A 23152-nucleotide genomic window follows, 5' to 3' on the forward strand; every position below is an offset into this window, starting at 1 on the left:
TCGAAAGCTGAATTAACAGTTACTAGTTGAAAATTACAAATATGTAACGAGATTGCAGAAAACTAGTTATATAAGATACAATTTTACCATAAAAAGTCACTTTTAAAGTAGTTAATTGAGCATTCAGGCTTCTATCTGCAAGACATCTGAAGTCAGCCCCAGATATTGCCACCATGCGATGTTCAGTGCTTACAGCGTAAGCTGGTGACCTGCGCAATCAAAATCTTCTCTACCAGCTCTTCGATATTTTTGCTAAGATCAAGTTCATAACTGGTTTAGCCTCCACAACATTTCAGAGACTCAAACCTCGCCAAGCAAGATAAGGCCAATCGTTGAACATCATGATGTTTGTTGTTACGTAAGTAGCCCAGCATGCCTGTCATAAGACAAACGCATGTTCATCTTGCAGTCATTTCAATGACAATGAGTGACACCGATTTTGATATATATATTTTTTTAATTTGAATTCACTTCTCTAACTACAAAATCTCTTAAGTTTTAAGGCATTTAACAACAGTATTTAAAAAAAAAAAAAAAAACTCCTTTCCTTTCCTTTCCTTTTGTCTAGCGTGGAATCCTCCTTTAAGATGGTTTTGAAATAAAATGGGGATTTCTTTTCAGTTCTATACATTACAAGCACACAGGTCTAGATACATCCTTACAGTTTCTCCAGAAACAGAGCTTATCCTTTCCTTGGAACAGGTAAGGAGCATGGGTACACAAGGATATACAGCAGGTGAGTGATGACCGAGTACAACAGCTGGTGCAGATTAAAAACACTAAGAAGTGTTCACTGATTCGGTGAGGCACTGATATTTACGTGATGAACACGAGGCAGCTGTCTACACTGGTGGTGTAATACATCCTTTCTTCTAAAGCTCATCCAGCTACGTTGGCTGGTGCTAAGGGAAAAAATACAGATGTTAAAACACTTTCTCTGGTTTGGGTCTAAATCCTTACGATTCCATATCATATTGCTGACACTAGGCATTTTTACAGACTGAGTATATTAAATGGTTGCCTAGAAGAAAGTTTCTCTTCTGGGCCACAGCGAACCATTGCCCTTCTAGACTGCTGTGCTGTGTTTGTTTCATTTCTGCAACAATATAATCTAACAATTCCCAAATTACCTCTTACAGTCATTCTGTCAGTTTGCTGTTTTCGTACTTACATTGTCCATATCTAACAATAAATCACTTATTAGAAGTGTGCGTCCCTTTTATGCCATGCTCAGACTATAAAACAAGTGTAGGTGTTTACCAGTTACTCTGCATTTGCTTGCAACAGAGAGCTGGTTAGAATCCCACAGCTAATTTCTAGGGAAAGAAACTACTCTGTGTTTAGTCATTATTCAGATGATTAGCAATACTATTTATAAAAATAACCTGCTTTGACAGTAATGCCTCTTTTCAACTAAGAAGAGTCTCTGACAACTAACATGAGCATTGTCTGACATTACATTATTATGACAATTATTTTTAGTATCAGATTATTTATCTAGTTTCCATTGATGATAGCTTTTAAGCACATGGGAGTAAAAACTGAAGGAATAAATATTAGAAAGCAAGCCGTGTGTTTGGCCAGGTGCTGTACAAAATTTCACATCCAGTCTTAGAAATAAAGCTGACCTAACTGGCTTACTGTGCAAGGCTTAGTTTCCATGTGTCACAGTCTAAAAGGTAACTTACAAAAATGGTTTCTAGCACTTGTAAACAGAACCAATCATTTACTAAATGTAGGTTCACTTAAATATATAAATATATATTTAATATTCATGCAGATCTATGCAGGTCATGGGGGAAAAGAAAACTGTATGCTTTAACTTTTCGTTTTAAAGTGTAGAGCAAGAAGCTGTAGTAGTTTTTACCTCACTCCCCCAGTGGTCTACCAGCTTTATGCAGCTGAGCTGCATTCACTTAAAAATGTAATTACTGATTTTAAATGACTAAAATTTCCATGCAGATATCCCATAATGTTTCCCATAGTAAGATTATCCTGAATAAAGATAAACGGTAATGTAAGTGTGTGAATGAATATATACAGGAATCTTTACCTTTTCTGTAAATCTGGAGGAAAGTTTAAGGACCCTTACAGCCACGGTCGATTCCTTAGCACGGTTGGTGTGACCACTTTTAGGCAGAGGCGGTGGAAGTGCCCTGTCACTCAAGCTCTTTGCTCCAGTCCGGTCAAAATAGGAACTGGAAGTTGGCATCCCAGGCTGGGGACGTACATATGGTGATATCACTGGAGGCAAAACAATTTGCACAGGCTTCAACACAACCTTCTTACGTTCTGCACGCGCCTTTCTGGCAAGCATCTGTCTTCCATGCCCCTTGCCAACAGCCGGCAAGTGAGCTGTGTGTTTCAGCACTCGAGGAAGACCTGTGCCTGCAGCTGGGCTGACAGGTTTCTTCAGCTGAACGTAACTGACTGGTTGGTTGACATTCTTTTTTCTCAGTTTAGTTACTACTTTAGATACTGAAACCACAGCATTAATATTAGATATATCCTTATGGTGAGGGAACTCGGCCCTTTTAGGCTCTGTACCGCTACCAGTAACGCCATTTCCATGTTGTGTTGTTTTCCATTGCTTGTTCTCATTGTCCTTTGTTTTTTCTGCAATGCTGCCCAGTAGTCCTTTAGCTGCAGCACGAGCCAAAACGTCTTGAACGGACACATTTTCAGAAGAATCTTTCTGAAAATTTCAAAGGAAACAATAATACATCTACGCCACAGCTGTAAACTCAACCCATTGATCCGATTCCTCAGAATTTACCCACAAGAAAGGTATGGGAGAATCTAGCAGAAATACTTAAGTCACATTTGATAAACACTAACTGTTTATTCAAGAAATAAGTAACGTGACTGTTGTGTAAAGTGGTATCTGAACATTTGCTCTTCACAGACTTTGCTCTCTACAGGCCTGAAGAGTAGAAATTAATTCTGGACTTTTTAATGCATCTCCCTTATTGATTTGCTCTGTAACGTATCTATAACAGTATAATAGTGTGTGTGTGTCAAAAATAATTACTAAAATACAGAAATATTATCAATAATATCAAGCATGACTAATTTTCTTGATAATGAAATTCTCTGCTCATAATACATAAGCAAAGAACACAAACTAGATTAACTAGGAGCTAGGTCAATAGCCAAACACTGGAAGAGAAGCAATGGTGATGAAACTATTTAAAACTACACAAGAAGGGTAGGTACCTGAAAAACAGAGGCTGCCGTTTAACTTCTTAGGCTAAGTTTTGTTAGAAAACCCTCATTTCTAGAGTCACCTAAAATTTGACCACTGTTGCCATTAGGGGTAATTGGTTCCATGCAGTAGAATTTCACTGAAAAATGGTTCAAATCAATTACCTAAAACAAGTGTTTCTTTCTCTGATTGGAGAGAATAGAATAGGGTAGACAGATGTACACACCATGATTAACTAAAACTTACTAGCTCAGAAAGGCGGGTTAAAAAAATATTCTAAATTGAAAGGAAAGAGGTCAATAATAGATAACCTGAATGGCTTTTCAAGTGTGATTCTCTCACTCTAATAAGATATTCCCCTTTTAATTAAAGGGGAATTAATTAATTTAATTAATTAAATCCCCAGGATGCAAGCTTCTTTCAAGCACTGGAATTGGAGTATGACAGAAAGTGGAACAAATAACCAAGATTTCATATTGTTAATTTTCAATGGAATTTCTAAGTAGCTCCCCCTGCTTTCTTCTTTTGGTGAAGAAAGTCCTACTTTCCTCAGCCACAAGATGAAGAGCTTGATGCTAAGAGGTACAAACCATCCCTATAAGGCCTTACCTCAGGAAATCACGCCAAGACTTTTCCATTTACTCAGCAAAAGCCTCCTGCTTTTCAACCCAGATCTGCATGTCTTAGTTTTGGAAAGAAACGTTCATACCTATTTTAGTAAAATTATAATGAAGTTTTAATCCCTACTGCTGACATTGCCTGCTTTGATACTGGCAAATGTTGGTGATACATACAGACCTAACAAATAACTTCCCTAGACACCATTTATCATGATTCTCAATCAAGCTGTATATTCTATTCCAAGGTGTGACAACAACAGTGTATTTCCTCTAAACATGTTCCTCACACAGACCTAGATTAAGAGACTGCTCTGACATAAAAAGCACATTGGAAAGCTGTGCACAGCATAAAAACCTAGGAGTTGCACGTTTCAATTAATTACCTCTAGAAAATCTGCAGCATTGCTCCCCTGATATTTGGTCTTTTTGAGACATCCAATGATGAGCAAGGGTTTTTTTTTGTTTTTGTGTGTGTTTAAACTGTTCCATTTTATACATTCTTTTGTGGAAAATGACAATACTCTTTTTTTTTTTTGGTGTAGTGCTTTTAAATTGTAATTTTCTTAGCTTACCTCTCTTGCTATAATAGCTAGGAAACAGCCACTAGAAATTTCTGATAGTTCTGTTCTGAAAAAAAAGTCAGTGCAGGACTCTGGATTGGAGCACGTAGAAAAAACAGGAGGAATAAGCCTGCAGAAAATAAAGAAATGACCAAGAGATGTTATTAAGGATATTAAAGGAAGTAAATTATATATTAAAAGCAATTTCAGAATTGTATCTTGCAATGACAGTTTTATGAAGCCTATTTTCAATTTAAAACAAAAAAAGGCAATTCAAGACAGACATGAGAATTAATTATATTAACCACCAAATAAATAAATATATATAAACATAATTAACAACTACATTCCATCTTAGATCTGTAATACCTGGATCATTGTCCAGGAAGTTAGGAATGCTCTCAAAACACTCAACAGTACGCAGAAATTGTAAAGATGTTAACTTTGATTCATTAAGTATACGCTCTTAATATATGTAAGCTAAACATCATAGGTTAGAAAGATTTGCTTATTTTTAATCCTCAACAACCAGTGCTCCAGCTTTTCAGATATTACAGTTTTGTAATACGTCAGTGAGGGAGGAAGGAAGAAATGGCCTTTTCCCATGCTCTTCCTATATTCCAGTGATGTCCAGCTGTTATGAACAGGACTCGACGACTTAGCTTGTAAGGTCAAGAGCAAACGTGTTGTAGGACAGAAATATGTGATGAAGTGTCCTTATGCAATTTTTACTTTTCTCTTCTTCACATTGCTGTGGACTGGTAAGATACAGCCCCTCCTCATTGATCCTCTTGAGGCAGAGCTTTTTTCAAAGATAATCTATGGGGAAGTATTTTCAATATTTGTAAGCAATATCCTCGTTTGGTTGGCCTGTCCATTTCTAATGGGAACACTAAAACTATTCCCAAGTTTTCATCGTAACCTAGATTTTTTTTTTTTTGTACAGCACTTGGAACTTAGTAAGAGAGAAGGCTCACAGCCCACCCCCTTGCATTACTAAATAAAACTCTATGCCCTATTACCCATAGGAGATTCTTGCTTTTAGATCTAGCCATCCAATGCAAAGAGTGCTAATCCTTAGTCTGATTGCTGTATACAGGTCACTGTTACCATGAATCTATTTAATTGATGAGCTGACCATGAAAATCAATGCAGAAATTGACTCAAAGTTTGTATGGCCAAAGGAAAAAGCCATGAATGGTTTAGAGTCTCCTCTCCATAGACCTATTTGCGATGTGTACTCTTATGTAAGGCAGAGCCTTTGCTATGAACTATATCCTTAAAGTAAGCTCATTGTCAAAAGTGGGGACACGTTTGAAAATGCCCTTTACATTTTCACAGCCGTTAGACCGGCTGCGTGACCCCCAAACTCCAGCATGGCCTTATCATTTTGTTTGACGCCACTCCAGCAATGCAGAGTAATTCCAAAACATGTAACACACAGAAGTGCAACTGGCCTAAGAGTATCCCGAGAGTCCTCCATTTTCTTGGAAAACAAAATTAGTACTAAGTAGATCTGCAAAGATACCATTGGATGTTGTACTAAGATAACTTGTTTCTCTCAAAGCCACTACTCCCAGCACAGGTTCCAGGAGTTCTGCAACAGTTTTTCATTCTGTCCTGCATTATTTTAGTCAAACGTTAACTAATTCTAAGGAAGGTGCATAAGGAACTGTCATAAGTAATAAACAGTTCCAGCTTTCGTCTTACGACAAGTATGTTCACACTACGTATTTTATCTATGGCGTTCTGTTACTGCTCTGTTTACAATGGCCACCAGCAGCTTTATTACAACAAGAACTGTGCATGAAAAAAGTCCAAGATCTGTGCATGACAAGGAAGGATGAACCGATTCTGGAATTGTCATTTATGAAGTCCCATCAGTCTTCACTCACAAATTTGCTCAGGTCTGCAAAAATTCTAATGTAATTTCACCTTCCCTTTGTTACCATCTGAGATTTGAAAGTAAAAGTGTAATTTGCTGGTACGACAAGTTTCATGACATTTCTGTAAAACACAGAATAGGTTTTTGACTTTGGGGAAAAATTTGGGGGGGAATTTTGTCTTAGACAAGGGGGATTTTTTTCCTGAAAAAGTCAAAGCTCATGAAAAAAGAATCCTTTTTTTTTAAAAAAAAATATTAAATTCATTATTTATATAACAGAACTATGTACTATTTATGTTCAAATAATTTGGAGACCTTTGTGTTCCAAGGTCCTCATACTTCCCCTGCAGCAATAGGTGCATAGACTTCAAGACATGACAGACTAATAGAATTTCAAATCCTAAAGGAAAAGGTAATTTAGAGTAGGAGTCCACAAACACTTTTGGACTAGCACAGCACCACTGACAAGACATGCCCTGATTTCATACCATTTAGAGTAAAGTTTCCAGCAGGTTGCTCTTTTCTACTGGTGACTTGCAAGAAAGATGCATTTTATTGTACTGTATCTTAGTATGTGTAACATCTTTCTTTTAAAAGTCTTTGGACTGGCCATAGTTAACATTTAACATTTTAATCATACAAAATGTAAATACACTGAATGCTATCTTGAACCACAGTACCTTTCCCCAGGATGGCCAATCATTAGCTTAATCTAGGATAGTTTAATAAATAAAATAAATACAGTATTATTCTCTCATGCAACAAAAACTCAACCTGCATCCTGTAATCAACTGTTTTATCTATGTGCAAGCAAGTACCAACTGTTTGCATTTATGCAACTGACTAAAAGGAAAATCAAAACATCCATCAGACTTCCAAAAACTTCTTCAGCTGACAAGTATGACAGCTGACACATTTTAACTACATATACAGTATACACAAACACACATACTTTTTTCATCTATATATATTTGCATTTATTAAGATTACACAGGATGCTCTGTAACTGGAACATGTTTCCCCCTCAAAAGTCAACCCTTCTAAATACAGGCACGAACTGTTGAGCAGCAGAGGTTCTCGTTCTATATTATATTCTCATTTTAAGACTTACCTTCTTTCTCCTTTTCCTTCTTCCTAGAACTGATCATTCTGGGTAAGAAGCTGAGAGCAAACTAGCAAGTTCCTTGACTTCTAGTCTCATTTTATCTTAAACTAGCTTCTTTCTCCTTTAAGCTACTTACAGGGTGAAAGCAATAGACGAAAAAGTTGAGTACTACTTAGTACTTGCATAGCATCAAAAGGAACAGAATCAGAGGCAGCAGAAAACTATTTTAAAAGTTAATCTAATAGAAGAGACAGAACAGTCTAGGACAAGAATTATGCTACAACTTAAACTTACGCTTTAAGGTTTCCATAGACAGAACAACTCATTTCATACCTAAATCGTTTTAGTTTATGTCCTTCCACACCAGATTCCAGTGCTTTTTTCACTACTAGTTCATTCTCTTCTGGGTAAACCGAAGAAGTGCAGTAAACAATAGCTTGTACTTTAACTACAAAAATAAATATATATATATATAATAAAAAGTGCTAAAATTCTTCCTACACACAGTGATTTAGTAAGAACCAAAAGCAACATGAAAATTATGCTTGTATTTCACTTTTACCAATAAAGTATATTAAAAAACTTATGTGCAGGAGGATAATCAAAACTTTTTCAAGTATTTGCAGATTTCAGCACAAATTCAGGGCTGCATCCAGTCTTTTCACAGCTGCTAATGGAGGGGGGGAAGAAAGTAGCGGCATGGAGTCAGACTACATTTACAACTCTTCCAAAATCAAGTATGACTCAGCCCATTCTCTCTACACAAACCTGAAGATTGTTGTATTAATGGCTGATGAATATTACAGAACAGAAATACCCTTAGCGTTGTATCATTTTTAGAGGTTTTGCTTACACACTTGCTGTTAATTAATAGAATAATCAGCATATCTTTAACAATATTACAACTGGTTGTAGTACAATGAAGCTGATAGTACCAGGCGTCCTCAGAAGCCTGAGAGCTAGCACACTTACATTTCATTGCATGCATCAACTCGGTAAGCTGCCGCTCAGCAAGACTACAGAGTTTATCCTTAGACACAGATCCTTGTAAAAGGTCTCTTAGCAATCCTGCATCTAAATGCAAAGAGTTGTAAATTTATTAATACTACTGCTATTAGCGTCTTAAGATTCAGTTAGTAGAAAAAGCTTTGGTAACAAACTTTATCATTACAGGTGCAGTGGGAAGGTAGGCTTTATGAATTACAATACCAAGGAGTGCCTGAACAACTCTTTCCCTCTCAAGTTTACTTCTAATTACTACTGCCTCTTCTTTGTTTCTGTTTAATGAAATTTGGACTTATATAAAGTCAATAAAGGAACATGATTAATGGAAAACTATATACTCATTGGTATATCGAATGAAATTTTTCTGCCTATAGTCTTTTTACTTTAGGAAAAGTTGTATATACTCTGCCACCCAGAACAACCCCCAAACTTCATATTACTGACTTGAAATTGCTTTTACAAAATGCTCTTAATCCTTCAGTGCCACACAGAAGGATTTCTTTTTCTTGCTGAGAATCTTAAGCTAGGCCAAATACACTCCTACTCATTTTATGTGGAAAAATCGTAATTGATTTTACATTATTCTCTTTTGTACAAGTAGACTACTGTGGAAATCCGTTACACACACAGAATTATGCAAGTCATTTAATATAAGTTTTATAGTAGTTAGAAATCTAAAAGGAAGTTTTGGGGGAAGGGGGTGTTTTGCTTTGTTTTTTAAATGATACAATTTACTGAAGCAGCTGTTATGTCCAGATCACAATACTTCAATACTCTTTCTACCAGCAAGTATGTGGTGCTATCTATGGTATTAAAAGTTACCTCCATGTTCACTTAAAATAAAATCTATTGGATTACTAAAACCCAGTCCAGAGCATTGTGGTATCAACAAAATCACTTTCGCGTTTTGAAGTCTGGGATCTGTTGGTCGAATCTCAGTAAAATCTTCATATAACAACTGAATATCTGAAAGAAAAAAAAAAATATATAGTGGGAGGGAGGAAACTCGGTGGTTCCACAAGAAAGCAAGCCTGCCTAATTTTAATGTGGTAAGGTTGAAGAAACAATGGTGTTCCACAAAACTCCATAGAGCTACAGCCTGCTAGACCAGATCCTCCAAATATGTCCCGCTGATTTCAAACAGCTAGAAGGATTAGGCCTTACATTCTTCCCCTGAAGAGACTGATAATGGGGTGCCAGTCTTGTTACAGTCTGTTCTGATCACGTCCTCTGGGTAAGCTGGACAAATGCGTGGATTTTGGATTAACATTCTCACAGGTATAAATCAACCTGAAAACAACAGCCAAGGCACCAAATACTCAGATTCCAAATTTCCCAGACACCAACCATTATATATTAACTGCTCACGTGGAGAACTTCACCATGACCTATCAGGAGTCTGAATCTATGACATGATTAATCTGCAAACTTGATGAGCTTGATTGTAGCTGAAGAGTTCTCAGTTCACCTTGTGACAAAAAATAAGTTGTTACTACCCTCCCAAATCCTCAAACAAGTGATCCTGAATTCTGATAGAATTGTCATATTTATGGCTATCACAAACATAACGTACACAGATCTCACATATATAGATAGGTATCACATCTATATAGCAATACCTTATGCAAATCAACTGTTTAAACACATACTTTCACATCCCATATGATTGAACAAGTTCCTCAGTTCATCTGCTTTTGCTGAAGATTTTACACCACAAACAAAAACTCTGGACATGCTGTGATTTCTCAGCGCTGACATATGGGCGACGGTCAGATGGGAACCTACATGAGCCACTATAATGTCACCATCCGTATTCAGCAATGCCTGCACAGAGTGTACAGCAAGACTGCGAGACTTATCCTACAAAATAATGAGACAAAAAATTAAATACGACCAACTAATTTGGTTTCTAAAAGTGCCACCCTTCTTTTCCAAATTAGGAAATTATTTCACTATTTTCATGACAAACAGGAAAGAGGGGAGGAGAAAAAATAATCAGATATAGCTAATATAGAACGTAAAAAAAAGTACGAACTCAAATATCTGAAGTCAAACTCACTAAACTTAAATAGTTTGACTCAAATGCTTAATAAAACATAGTATCTATAGGTGAAAAGAAATGTGTGCGTATTACCCCCTTAAGAGGGAACTCTTAATGACAGCTCCAGAAAAGACAACATGGTTCATAATATGCAAAATTCATCCTCAGGGGCAACTTATCAAAGAAAAGCCATTCAGGCAGCTCCTGAAGGAGAGCTATATAGGAGAAATGAAGCCCTTACAGACCAAAGAGTAAGATTTTGCTTAAATTTGGACAACACAGAGACAGATTTGCACACAGAAAGATGAGACAACAAGTGCAAATAATCTCATACTACAGATGTGAAGAGGAAAGTGATATATATCAAACATCTCTATCAAGTTCCTTGAAATGGCAGAGTTAAAACATGAAGCACAGGTGCAAACTTTGGGACCAAATCTTGCGAAGACTTATGTTAGGGATGGGAGAGCAGCACTTTAAGTTCACATTAGTATCTATATATATACACACACACATCAATCAAGAACCACCTTGTCCCCCCACTAGACAGAAATGGAGCGTTTCAAGGTTCTGTTTCCTCACTTTGAAAATCTTTAAATAGTAACATTCAGAATTTTCTTCCATGACCTATGGAGCTGTCACGTACAGTTCTTTTCTGTGAATCTATTATTCACAGAAATATTCAAATCCATACTGAAAATGAGATATTCAGAATTACTTTGTAACTTGGCTGCATCAAAAGCAGCGTGGCCAGCAGGTCAAGGGAAGTGATTCTCCCCCTCTGCTCTGCTCTCCAAAGACCCTACCTGGAGTGCTGCATCTGCTCTAGGGACCCCAATACAAGAAGGGCATGGACCCGTTGGAACAAGTCCAGGGGAGGGGACCATGAAGATGACCGGAGGGCTGGAGCACCTCTCTTATGAAGACAGGCCAAGAGAGCTGGGGATGTTCAGCCTATAGAAGAGAAGGCTCCAGGGAGACCTTAGAGCTGCCTTACACTACCTAAAGGGGCCTACAGGAAAGCCGGGGAGGGACTCTTGGTTAGGGAGTGTAGTGATAGGGCAAAGGATAATGGCTTTATACTAGAAGAGGGTAGGTTTGGAGTAGATAGGAAGAAATTCTTTGCCACGAGGGTGGCGAGGCCCTGGCACAGGCTGCCCAGAGAAGCTGTGGATGCCCCATCCCTGGAGGTGTTCAAGGCCAGGCTGGATGGGGCTTTGAGCAACCTGGTCTTGTGGGAGTGGCAGGGGGTAGAACTGGATGGTCTTTAAGGTCCCTTCCAACCCAAACCATTCTACGATTCTATGCTCCTTGTGGGTCCCCTTCCAACTTGGAATAATGATGAACAGAACAGAACATACCATTACAAATATTCATAATATTCCCCTTCAACTACATATTATGAATATTAGCATACCACTATCTACTAAGTGGGGGTAATGTATGCTGAGTTACACAGAAACTTTCTTCTTCACATTTTCAGAAGTGAGGCAGCCTCTTCAACCACTTTTGAAGTTTATTTTGACAGTTTTAAAATTAATTTTAAAACTAAAAAACTTAATTATAACTATGAACTATAAGCACTAGTATTTGCATGTTAAATTTAATAAGTGAATCGGTTTCTGAACTTCTGATTATTAAAAATATCAGAAACCTTTTGAGAGTGTGTTTCTGCCTGACCGATTGAATAGGACAGTCGCACAATACATGACTTCATTCTAATACATTATTTTAGTTTGCAGATTAGTATTACTCACTCAAAAGTGACATGAACTCACCTGTAGTAAGAGTTTGCAATCTGCAAAAAGATCTGAATTAAGCAGTTCTTCTTTAAGAGAGGAAGGAAAAAACAATACATCATGGCAATGCTGGTCCATACAGTAAGTGTAACGGTTGAAGTCTGACACAGATTCAACTTTTGTGAATCCCTTATTCTTCAAATCTCTGATGACATCTTGAAGGCTGTCAACATACAGCCCTGACCATTAAATATATGACACTTATTTAAGCAGTATAGTTCACATTGATATTGATGATCTGCATTGTTGCCTTTTATTTCTTTAGTGTATATGTAACTATATATAGACACACACCTGCGGGCATGTAAAACACATATGTGTATCTAAAACCTATATTTTTACAGACTAGACACACGAACACATACATACATGTAAAAATATAAAATTGTAATACTGCCTAATGCAGGAGGGGAATTCACACTATTTAAAACATCTAAGTTCCATTTCAAAACATTTAAGTTAGTAAGTCTGAGTAAGTCTGATAACATAAATGAAGAAAGATGCACGTGTCTCCAGAGAATGATTCAAAGCATCAATACACAAACGTCCATGTGCTCTGGAGACCCTGTAGCAAATTTACTGCTGAAATAGCTTGGTTCTTTCAACTGCTTTCAAAGTAGTTCAGCTCACCAATGAATTTAACAGCTAATATCTGAAGTAATCCTTCTGTAAACATAATGAAGTTAGAAATGCTGAGGTTTGCAATTCAAATATAATGAAGATTTAAAGGTATATACACCAAGACTTGTTTGTTGAAATGCAATTTTAGATAGTGCTGTAAACTCATATAGTACTTTAAATGCGGATTCAACACTGCAACTTTCAGCTTAATCTTAGCTAAAGTTTACAAAATTACAACTGGTGTAAAACACCTGTTTATCTTAAAAAGCCTGTAACATAAGCACAAAATACTGATCCAAGACAAATGTATTAAAAAAATCTTAAAAATATGACGAAATGCATTATCTGTATAACAGAATGCGTTAACAAAATAACCCAGTATGGTTAACTTATCACTACTGGTCTGGGAGCACCAGCGTACATACGGAGTGATACTCTGATTAATGATTTTAAGAAGTGTATTTTTATTTCACATTTATGCTACCCTTACAGAATAAACACCAGTTTTAAGTATTGCATCTGTCTCAGCTCCCTCGGACAGTGTTATCACTTACAGCAATACACCCACTTTTTAAAGAATTTTTCCTGTTTCTCTATTTTTCATCATATAGTTTGCTCATCCGTATAATTCTTTTTAACTTTCTAAAGCAACAGAATATAGCAAACTCTACAGTTTATGAATACCATTACAGTAACATATAAAAACTTCAAAAAAGCATAAGGCAATGTTACTGTACTAAGCAGCATTTACTAGAAGAAACTTAAGTTACCGGTAATAATATAACCGGAAAATTCTAAAACAAGTGTATACGACCTATATGATAGCATATGTAAAAACTTAAATACTATGTGATACTTTTAAGATGTTACCTGGTCTTAAATGTATTTATCCAGACACATAAAGGTAAGGCAGAAGCCCTTTGTTCATGCTTCCGTATGGTTTCCGGTAGAACATATTCAATTGAAAGAGCATCATGTTTGATGCGACATCTTGCTAGTGCAGCTGCCAATTTGATCCTAAAACTACAAAACATAGTCACAGGCTTAAGTTTTTACCAATGTTTGCACCAAGTATTGACATGCAATAATTCCATTACAATAGGATCTTGCTCAGAGACCAACAGTGAGACCGTGCTTTGTAAGCTGTTACAGAAAATACATAGTTAGAGGCATTTTACTATACAGTGGTATAGCTGAATATTTTATTTGAATACACACAGGACTGGAATTATGACAGGTGACTCCAAAACAAGACAATTTTCTCAGCTTTAAAAAAACAAGGCAAACATGTTTTGGAACTGCAATCTGTGGAATATAATCACATTTTTGTTAGATATTTAATGACAAACACATGCACTTACAGAATGAGCATCTGAAAAAAAGCTGACCTCTAAACACATACAGAAACAATAGAATTATGATGGAAAGCAGGAGTCAGTTTTGTTATCATAGAATGGTCTGGGTTGGAAGGGACCTTAAAGACCACATAGTAGTTCCAACCCCTGTGCCGTGGGCAGGGAAACTTTCCCCTACACCAGGCTGCTCAAAGCCCCATCCAACCTGGCTTTAAACACTTCCAGAGATAAGGCAGCCAAAACTTTTCTTCTTTTATTAAATGAAATGTCAGATGAAATATTCCTGGTCTCTTCCTCCTAAAAGCTTTATGCCTAATCTTGATGCATGATACTTCAAACCAAATAAAAATCGCTGGTGAGCTACTTCAAATATTAAGATATATTGCTTACTGCCTTCCAGGAATACCTTGCATTTAGGGTGTTCACAAACTTTTTGGGCTACTCTATATCCAGCAGCAAAACAATTTTGTCTACCAAATACCAGTTGATTTCTTCAACAGACTTAGGAAACAAATACTTTAACACTATTTAAAATGTTTATTGTACCTATTGTCTTTTTTTTCTCTCATTACTTAAAATAATATATATTTAATGAAGTTTCAAAATAGCAGCATAGCTAAATAAATGTATGTTATTCCACTACACAACACTTTGGCTCTTGACTCAAATATGAATGTTTACTAAATATTTCTTCTTTCCTAAAATTGTATGAAAAAAAAAGTTCAACAACTCCAAAATAACATAACTTTTTCTAGTAAAATAATCTAGTAAAGTATAAAGATAGTTTGTTAGCAATATTTTTCTTAACTACAAGAATATGAAACTTTCCCTTCAAACCACTTTCTCATCAAAAATTAAAAACAAAGTCCATAAAATTTCAAGATGAAAGGCATCTGTGATATTCACAAATTAAAAAAAAAAAAGGTAGTGGTTATAAAAACCTATGTTTCTGCTAATATGTAACACAAAAAAAGAAATTCTTAGCATGCATACCTGTATAGAAAATGTTCTATCTTCCTAACTTCTGCTACAGGTTCCTCTTCATCAAAAATCTCTCGTGCTTCAAACTTTCGGTCTTGGAAGTCATAGAGCATCACAACAAGCAAGCTGGTTAATTCATCTGGCTGCAACAGAAAAACAACTGGATAGAGAACATGGCACAAAGCTTGCCTTACTTCTGCAAAAAGATTCATATCAAACAGCAGTCTCCCACATATGAAGTATAAAAACTCCAATGAAACACTTCTTTCTAAGAACATGAAAATAATTCCTCATGAAGAATTAGTAAACTACCAAAAATTAAAAAAAAAAAAAAAAAAAAAAATCAGTGTTATGTAGCTTATCAAAACTAAGAACATCCTTTATACACACAGGTAACATAGGATATCTTAAAAACTTTCACTGTTATCAGAATTTAAACTTGAAAGTTATTTTCTTCTCGTAAAGTAGCTCCCTCTGAACTGAGGTAACTGAGGTAACAAAAACTTCCTGACAACTTGTCTCTTATGGGATTATTTGGTACATAGCAACTGATGAGCTCAAACAACTCTGCAGTTGGGACAAATGTAAGATTTCTTTCCCATGTCTAAATGTTTGAATAAGGCAACATCTCCTTAAAGACAGCAGTTAGAAGCATTTCAGTTACATCTTACTTTCACATAAATATGACTGAAACAAGCTAGAAAACTCAAGTTACTAGGGACACACCGTGAAACATAACACGTGATTACCTAAGTCTCATTTCCTTATTTCCTTACAAGCATAAGCTGAAAAATCAAACGTTAGTGTTAGATCATTTGCCTACTCACATCAATCTTCATGATTAACATCAGTTCAAATTCATCTTGTAATTTTCAAAAGGCATCGAAGACTAAACTAGAAGGAATAGCAGATTATTCTGCCACCTCTAGATTTTCTTTTCTCATTACAGCAGGGAAGTATGATGAGAGAGTAAGCTGGACCTACTGTTGCCGGAACAAGTACAATGGTTGTACACGATGCAGTTTGTCCAGGAAATTAAACTTGGGTTCAGTGCTTTCTTTTGTCTGGTAGGGTTTACTCTATGCTCTCCACTCACAAGGGGATGCAGGTGGGAAGGAAAGCACAGAGGGAAGTCATTTATTTTACTGAAAGCATCACTCAATGTAAAAACAATGAGAAACTAAATCAGAATCCAAAAGTTTCCCCTTCTTTCTTCAAAAGCCCTGATTTCTGTCCTTGGGCCAACCTTGCTCTTGAACCCACTAAAACTGGACAAGCCATACATTGCATTCAACAGGCAGCATCACACTAAGAGGAAGAAGAGAAAAGGATCCTTGCCTGCAGGGCTGCTCAGGGTGCTCCTGGGAAGTGGCAAATGAGTTTGAACTGCCTCATAACAACAAATATACACAACCCAGGAGTCAAACTTCCTGGTCGAGTGCCATCATCTCTAGTATTCTCTTCCTTGCTCGTGGACAACATCACAGAGCAGGTAATACACTGCAGTAAGTATTATGGTTCACTCTCCTGGTTTCTTTCTTTGAAGCTTTTAATTCCCAGCATCCAGGTACAACACTCATCTAGTAGCTTCGAGATTAATGCTTTAGACAACTAACTGATAAAGACAGCGGTATTTCAGCCTCAGGCTATCATACAGTCAGGACCCTCTGAAAAGATTCTGATTACATCAACTCAGAAAATACAAAATACATTTCCTTAAAAAAATGTTCACTTACTATTGACTGACATGGGTAAACACAACTGTCCAGCAGTATTTCTTCAAGGAGCTCTTGATCTGAAAAAAAAATATTCACAAGTTATACTATAAAATACACAATTACTATATGCAAGAAAAATAAAAGCTTATAAATTACTAGAGAAAAGCCTGAAAGTTTGTATCATGAAAATTAAAGCCAAGTTCACTCACAAACAGTAACAACTCTAAGCATAATTACCTTACATGAAAAAGCATGGATTTTAAACGCTTGATTCCACAAAACACTACCGACACTTAGATATACTTAAATATTTGAGGGATACTACCAGTCTAGTAGTAACCTACTACTTAACTTGCAAAAAATTACCCAAATCTCTGCTGCCAGGCAGAAACTAAACACCTAGATTTTACACACCTTTCCCTGCTACATCACTTTTGTTGGCAATTCTTTGAAAAGTTTTGTACTTACATTTCAGAGCATTGAAAGCTAGTTCGTAAGACACACGCTGGGAATACTCATCTTTAAAAGTTAGCACAGGAGATACTGAGTCATCACCATACTGCACTAACATCTTATCTTTAGGCTTTTTATCACGAATGCCTTGAAAAATCTTAGCGGCGTTTATGTAGACGGAGTCATGACAGCCATTCTTCCCAATCAGAGTCATTGTTCTTTTCTCAACAGATCTTCTTACATCCGAAATTTTCATTTCACTCCAGTGTGAAGTATCATTTGTAACATCCTCATGAAAAGACACCGAGTTACTTTTAGAACGTGGCATTCTTCCAGTTGTTGATTGGGCAAGTGCAAGTCGCTGTCTTGCTGCCTCTGCAAAAAACAAAGTTTGCATTGAATTATGAAATTTTCTTTCAGTAGAACACACTTTTACCTTCATTTTCAGATTTTCAATAGAATTTGTTTCTAGGCTCTAATTCTGCAAATACATATGTACTTGTGTAAGTCTATCATAGAATCAGAGAAGCATTTAGGTTGGAGAAGACCTCTAAGATCGTCCGGTCCAACCTTTAACCTAGCACTGACAAGTCCACCACTAAACCATGTCACTAAGCTCTACACCTACATGTGCTTTGAAGACCTCCAGGGATGGTGACTCAACTACCTCCTTGGGCTGCCTATTGTAATACTTCTCAACCCTCTCAGTGAAGAAATTTTTCCTAATATCCAACCTAAACCTCCCCTGCTGCAACTTGAGGCCATTTCCTCTTGTCTTACCACGTGGTGCTTGGGAGAAGAGCCTGATTCCCATCTCACTATAGCCTCCTTTAAGGTAACTGTAGAGCAGAATAAGGTCTCCCCTGAGCCTCCTTTTCTCCAGGCTAAATAAACCCAGTACCCTCATCTGCTCCTTGTTCTCTAGGCCCTTCATCAGCTTCGTTGCCCTTCTCTGGACACTCTCCAGCACCTCGACGTCCTTCCTGTAGTGAGGGGCCCAAAACTGAACACAGTACTTGAGGTGCAGCCTCACCAGAGCCAAGTACAGGGCAATAATCACTTCCCTAGCCCTTCTGGCCACCCTATTTCTGATACAAGCCAGGATGTTGTTGGCCTCCCTGGCCACCTGAGCACACTGCTGGCTCACGTTCAGCTGGCTATCAACCTATAGCCCCAGGTTCCTTTCTGCCAGGCAGTTTTCCAGCCAGATCCTCCTGCAGAGCCTTCCTACCCTCATGCAGATGAACACTCGCACCTGACTTGGTGTTGTCTGCAAACTTACTGCGGGTGCACTCAATCACCTCATCCCGATCACCGATAAATATGTAACACCTTAAAAAGATACATCATCTTAAATATAGTAGAAGTATTTATGATAGTTCACTTACCTTATTTATTTTTGCTAATGCTGATACAAAGAAAACTGGTTACTTGTTTCAAAGAGGCCAGTGCTTTATAAAAAATGCTCCTAAAGAGATTGTATAGAGAGATTTGATTTACCCGACTTGTTTTGGATGCTAACACACATTTGTAACAATGTTTGTAGACTTAGAAGTCAGGCTGAACATTCAGAACAGGGCTAACTATGCCAAGACAAATGTAGACACAAAATGATATATATATACACACATACACTTATGTACATGATACAAATAAGATGTATACAAGATATATATATTATATATATTTAGCTTTCCTGTCTGGGGAAGAATACAACAGAAACATGAGGAATTCAGCAGCTGTAACACCGAAAATTAGGCATGATCTGGTGCTGACAAACAGCTCTGCATATTTTAGAGTTGACAGCACAAAGTAGGAGAATTTGTTCTTCTGCCAGCCTAAAAATCCAAAAAAGGTGATATCCTGACCAAACAGAAAGCATCTTATCTTTTGTTACGTAAGTTAGTTTAGTACAACAGTTCTCAAGCTTTTTCCCCATATTCCCTCACATTCCACAGTACAACTTACATGCCTCTTCTCCCATGATAAAAAATACTTGCAGAACATCCTTTTTAACCTCTTCCCTTTCCTCCACCCATTCACACAAAGCATAGTGGAGAATGAGGATAGTAGCACACTGGGTTGGAAGGATAAAGGAGGAACACAAACTGTTACTTCTCCAGCAGGCAGACATGAAATACCCTCCACGCTAAGCCAGCATTTCCCAGTTCAAGCTCTCTTTTCCCAGCATTGGTGACAGTCAGACCATCCCCGCCTGATCTCTCCAAGACGGGCACAAGTCAGTGTCCGTCCAGTGCAATCCCTAATTCTCCTGACAAACGACCAGTGTTGCTTCCTGAATTCTGGCAGCTCATCTGGGGACGCCACTTCTCATTCTCCTGTCCAGGATGCATTATTTGTACCCCAAAGCTGAAAGCTGCTAACCCTGCAGAAGCATCTTGTACTGTCTATTCACAGAGATCCTGGGCTCAGACGAATGTCTGTCTGTTGAGAGTCAAGCACCAACGTGTCTAGTGTTAGGGGCGGCACTGATGGATCTGTGGAGCAAATGTAAATTTATGTTATGATGTCATATTGAAACCTAGCAAGTAGTTCTACCAGAAGAAAGCTGTGACTCTTCGCTAGAGTAGAGTTTCAGATTACCTAAATGAAACCAGAACTCTTGTATTTTGAATGAAGAAAAATCTGAAATGTTGTTAAGTTACTTTGTACTAATTTGATCTGAGGATTTGATTTGATCTTGATTTGATCCCTAATTTCGCAGAAACGAGGACAGCACCTAACAGGGACCTGGAGCTCAAGCCCCTCCTCCAGCTGAACACAAAATATTTATTTTGAGAATAAGGGGCAGGTGAACCACTTTTTGTGGTGTCAGGACTTTCAAGCCTTGTAGAATTCCTGATTATTGTTTGTAAATTCTTTGATGAGCTGCCTTTGCTGACACTGCTATTAAGATGATTCGATGAATACACTTTCCCCAAAGACAAATGTCATCTTAATAAAGATGAGATGACAGTGTTCTACCCTGTGCAGACACACCGCATTGTTGCGGTACTGTTAATCATAGCTTGGATTACTGAACTGTGTGCCAAGCAGAGAACACCAAGCTTGATTAATAGGAAGCTCTGCTGGGAGGAATTAGAGAAGAGCGAAAAGACCCATTCCATTTATCTATGGAAGAAATGAATCTGCAACAGATTACTCGGTTGAGGGGAAAGAAAAAACAAACCCTCAAGATCCCAAAGATGCATCTCAAGACAACACAGGTTGTGAAAGCACTGAAAACAGGCAGGAAAGTATCTCCTCACTTCTGGTTCCAAGTCATAATCCACTACATCAGTAACAATGATCAAGAAGCCCACTGTTAGCACAACAGTTCAATGAGTACTACCAGTAGCACCACAAGGTAAAAAAGGTATTGATTTTGTCCATTACCTGTGCAAAGGGATGTAAATACCTCTCTTCTGAAAACATCTGTATTATGGAAGCTGGCAGACTCCTGTAACACAAATTACTGTTATCTAAGTACAAACAACAGCAATGAAGATAAGAAGACTGCAGGTTTCCAGTAGTAGAGTAGGAACGTGGCAAGCACTGAGCAATAAGGCAGCTGGGGAACTGAGCTACATAACCTTTCTGCCAGGCAGCGCACCTTAAGAGGCTTGGTGGTGTTCACGGTGGAGGAATAACATTTTTTCTTTTTTTCCCAATGACTGAGTAGAGGCCTCAGCTGCGCAAACTCAAATATTTGAAGGGTTCGACATCTCTAAGACTAAGCCCACAGGGAAGTCCCAGGAACAGCACATAAAGAGAATGTGGGTGAGAGGGAATAAAGCCTTTATGTTCAAGCTCTTGAACAACAAGTTTGGGGTGGCCTTTGCCCTCAGTCTCTACACCATTTGGGAAAGAATGATACACCAAACATTTGTCAGGTACCCTCACAGGATATCTACCAAATACAACTGTCTCAAGGCCAACAGGTTTAAATCTTTGAGAGATTTTTCAGTTATCACTTCCCAACACCAGAGGTACACACCATCCTTTCCACCAGGCGGCTTACCAATGAAGAAAAATTAGATTCATTTATTTGAATGTTCTGTTTCAAGCAAAGCTGCCCAAAGCCCATGCAGTCTTGCAATTACAAACTGAATTAACAGCACTAGACGAATACACTATTTGTGGCACACAATATAGATCGATATGAAGAGTAAATCAGAAAAATAAATACTTCCAGTTTATATGTAACTTCACCTAGAGCTGAAGTCAACTAGTGTAACATAAACACTTGGCTTTTAAGATAGCTCCAGCTTTGACTTTATGAACTCAAGTGAACAGAACTATAACATTTACTCACAATAGACTCAAATACACTCACTATTTCTTCAGTTATCACCTGTTTTTGGAAGCCTATGCCAAGACTCAATTCAGAAAAGGCAATAAGCAACCCCTCTGCATTTGTGTTATGCCAGGAAAGGCAGGACACCCAAAGCTAATTCATGTTACTGGGAATTCATGCTAACGGGAATTCATGCAAAGTGGCTGTGGGCAGTGACAGGGTTCCTTATACATCAAGAGAAAATCTTTGGCAGCTATCTACTGTAGTTTACCCTCTTAATCTCATAGGTATGCACGACCATACCTGCTAGTATCAGCTGAGACCGTCTGTCCCAGAGCTTCTACAGACTGCCAAGCTTCCTGCCATCCCAATCTCCATTAATGAAGCTGGAGGTAAGGGAAGATTAGTTAAAAACCACCAAAGCCTGCCACAAGAACATCACCGAGCACCATTTTCGCAAGAAACATGCCGAGCCAGAAAGCACAGAGACCCACCCAGCAGGACGCTACCCACCTGCACAGCCACCCCATGGGCTCCCCAGGCGCCGGACAGCCCTCAGGGCAGCAGCCCTCAGGGCAGTTTCCCCCACGGCCCCGTAAGCCCCGCCGCCGGCCCCCGCCCGCGGCAGCGGGCACCGAGCTCCCCCGGGCGGCCCGGGGCCGTTGGGCTCGGGCCGGGGCTCGCCGCTCGCCGGCCCTCAGCGGCGGGGAGCCGGGGCTGCCGGTGGTGGCTGGCGGGGCCTGGGCCGGCCGGGAGCGGGCTGCCGGGGCCGGGCTGAGCCGTCCTTAAAGCCCGAGATCTCCCCGAGCCGCGTGAGGGATTACACCGCCACGGAGCGGGGCCGGGACCCGCCCTGGCAACGGCGGGGGTGGATCTGTGTGAGCCGTGAGCCCGTGACTGGACCTCGGCGAAAAGCCCCATTTCTGGGCAGCGAGAGCTCTCCGTGTGCTCCTTCCTGGTTTTGGGGTGGGGGTTAACTTATTGTTTTGTTTTGTTTTGGGTGGTGGTGGTTTCTTTGTTTGTTTTGCTTTGTTTTCAACGTTTACATCCCCATACAGCACAAACTCTTGTAAACTCAATGTCTCCTTTTAAAATATAAATCTTTCATACACACACATTTTACTCCATCAAAACCACCACCCGTCACAGGGTTGGAAATTGCTGGATATCCACGCATAACGCCGCTTACCCGCCCAGATAAGGCACTCACTATTCAATTGCACTTGAAATTAACAAGGTGCTCTGATAACTTTTTAACTACCTCAACCTCGTTTTTTATTCCACCTTGATACACTTAAATGGATCAGGCTTTTATTTACTTCCAGGCTTTTTAATTGTTTACCCCCACAAACAGTTTTAGAAACTATTCCTAACAACTGAGCCACCACCTTGTCAAAAATCTACTTCATCCCCATAAACCTCGTTCCTGTTACATCAGTGCTGTTATGGGCAATCCTTAAATTCTGCTGAATAAAGGAAAACAGTAAAACCCCCTGTGATTCAGTTA

The 23152-nt window shown here is 38.5% G+C and overlaps 1 protein-coding gene across 6 annotated transcripts; it reads right to left on the bottom strand.

Annotated features, from left to right (window-relative positions):
* Nucleotides 1–443: 443 nt before the first annotated feature.
* NSUN7 (NOP2/Sun RNA methyltransferase family member 7) lies at nucleotides 444–22314 on the bottom strand. 6 transcript variants are annotated; one of them, XM_040556992.1, is made up of 15 exons: nucleotides 22159–22314; nucleotides 21949–22031; nucleotides 20745–20808; nucleotides 17364–17723; nucleotides 16914–16972; nucleotides 15190–15320; nucleotides 13712–13864; nucleotides 12200–12383; nucleotides 10030–10240; nucleotides 9203–9346; nucleotides 8348–8449; nucleotides 7670–7823; nucleotides 4398–4515; nucleotides 2054–2695; nucleotides 444–902 (listed from the first exon to the last, which is right to left on the bottom strand). In XM_040556992.1, exons 4-15 carry the CDS (start codon nucleotides 17674–17676, stop codon nucleotides 888–890), a joined length of 2226 nt encoding a protein of 741 aa, XP_040412926.1. In that variant the 5' UTR covers nucleotides 17677–17723; nucleotides 20745–20808; nucleotides 21949–22031; nucleotides 22159–22314; the 3' UTR covers nucleotides 444–887. The 6 variants fall into 6 exon arrangements, with proteins under 6 accessions (XP_040412926.1, XP_040412924.1, XP_040412925.1 ...); XM_040556990.1 differs by lacking the exons at nucleotides 20745–20808; nucleotides 21949–22031; nucleotides 22159–22314 and adding an exon at nucleotides 19734–20077; XM_040556991.1 differs by lacking the exons at nucleotides 20745–20808; nucleotides 21949–22031; nucleotides 22159–22314 and adding an exon at nucleotides 19734–20075 and having other exon boundaries at nucleotides 7709–7823.
* Between the last annotated feature and the right edge of the window lie 838 nt (nucleotides 22315–23152).

Source organism: Cygnus olor, chromosome 4, assembly GCF_009769625.2.
Source record: "Cygnus olor isolate bCygOlo1 chromosome 4, bCygOlo1.pri.v2, whole genome shotgun sequence".
Taxonomy (NCBI): Eukaryota; Metazoa; Chordata; class Aves; order Anseriformes; family Anatidae; genus Cygnus; species Cygnus olor.

Coding starts and splice junctions, on each gene's coding strand:
- NSUN7 (XM_040556990.1), bottom strand. Junction 15,321..16,913: donor TTTACCCATGTCAGTCAATA/GTAAGTGAACAT, acceptor TTTCTGTTGCAG/CCAGATGAATTAACCAGCTT. Junction 4,516..7,669: donor GTCTATGGAAACCTTAAAGC/GTAAGTTTAAGT, acceptor TATTTTCTGCAG/GCTTATTCCTCCTGTTTTTT.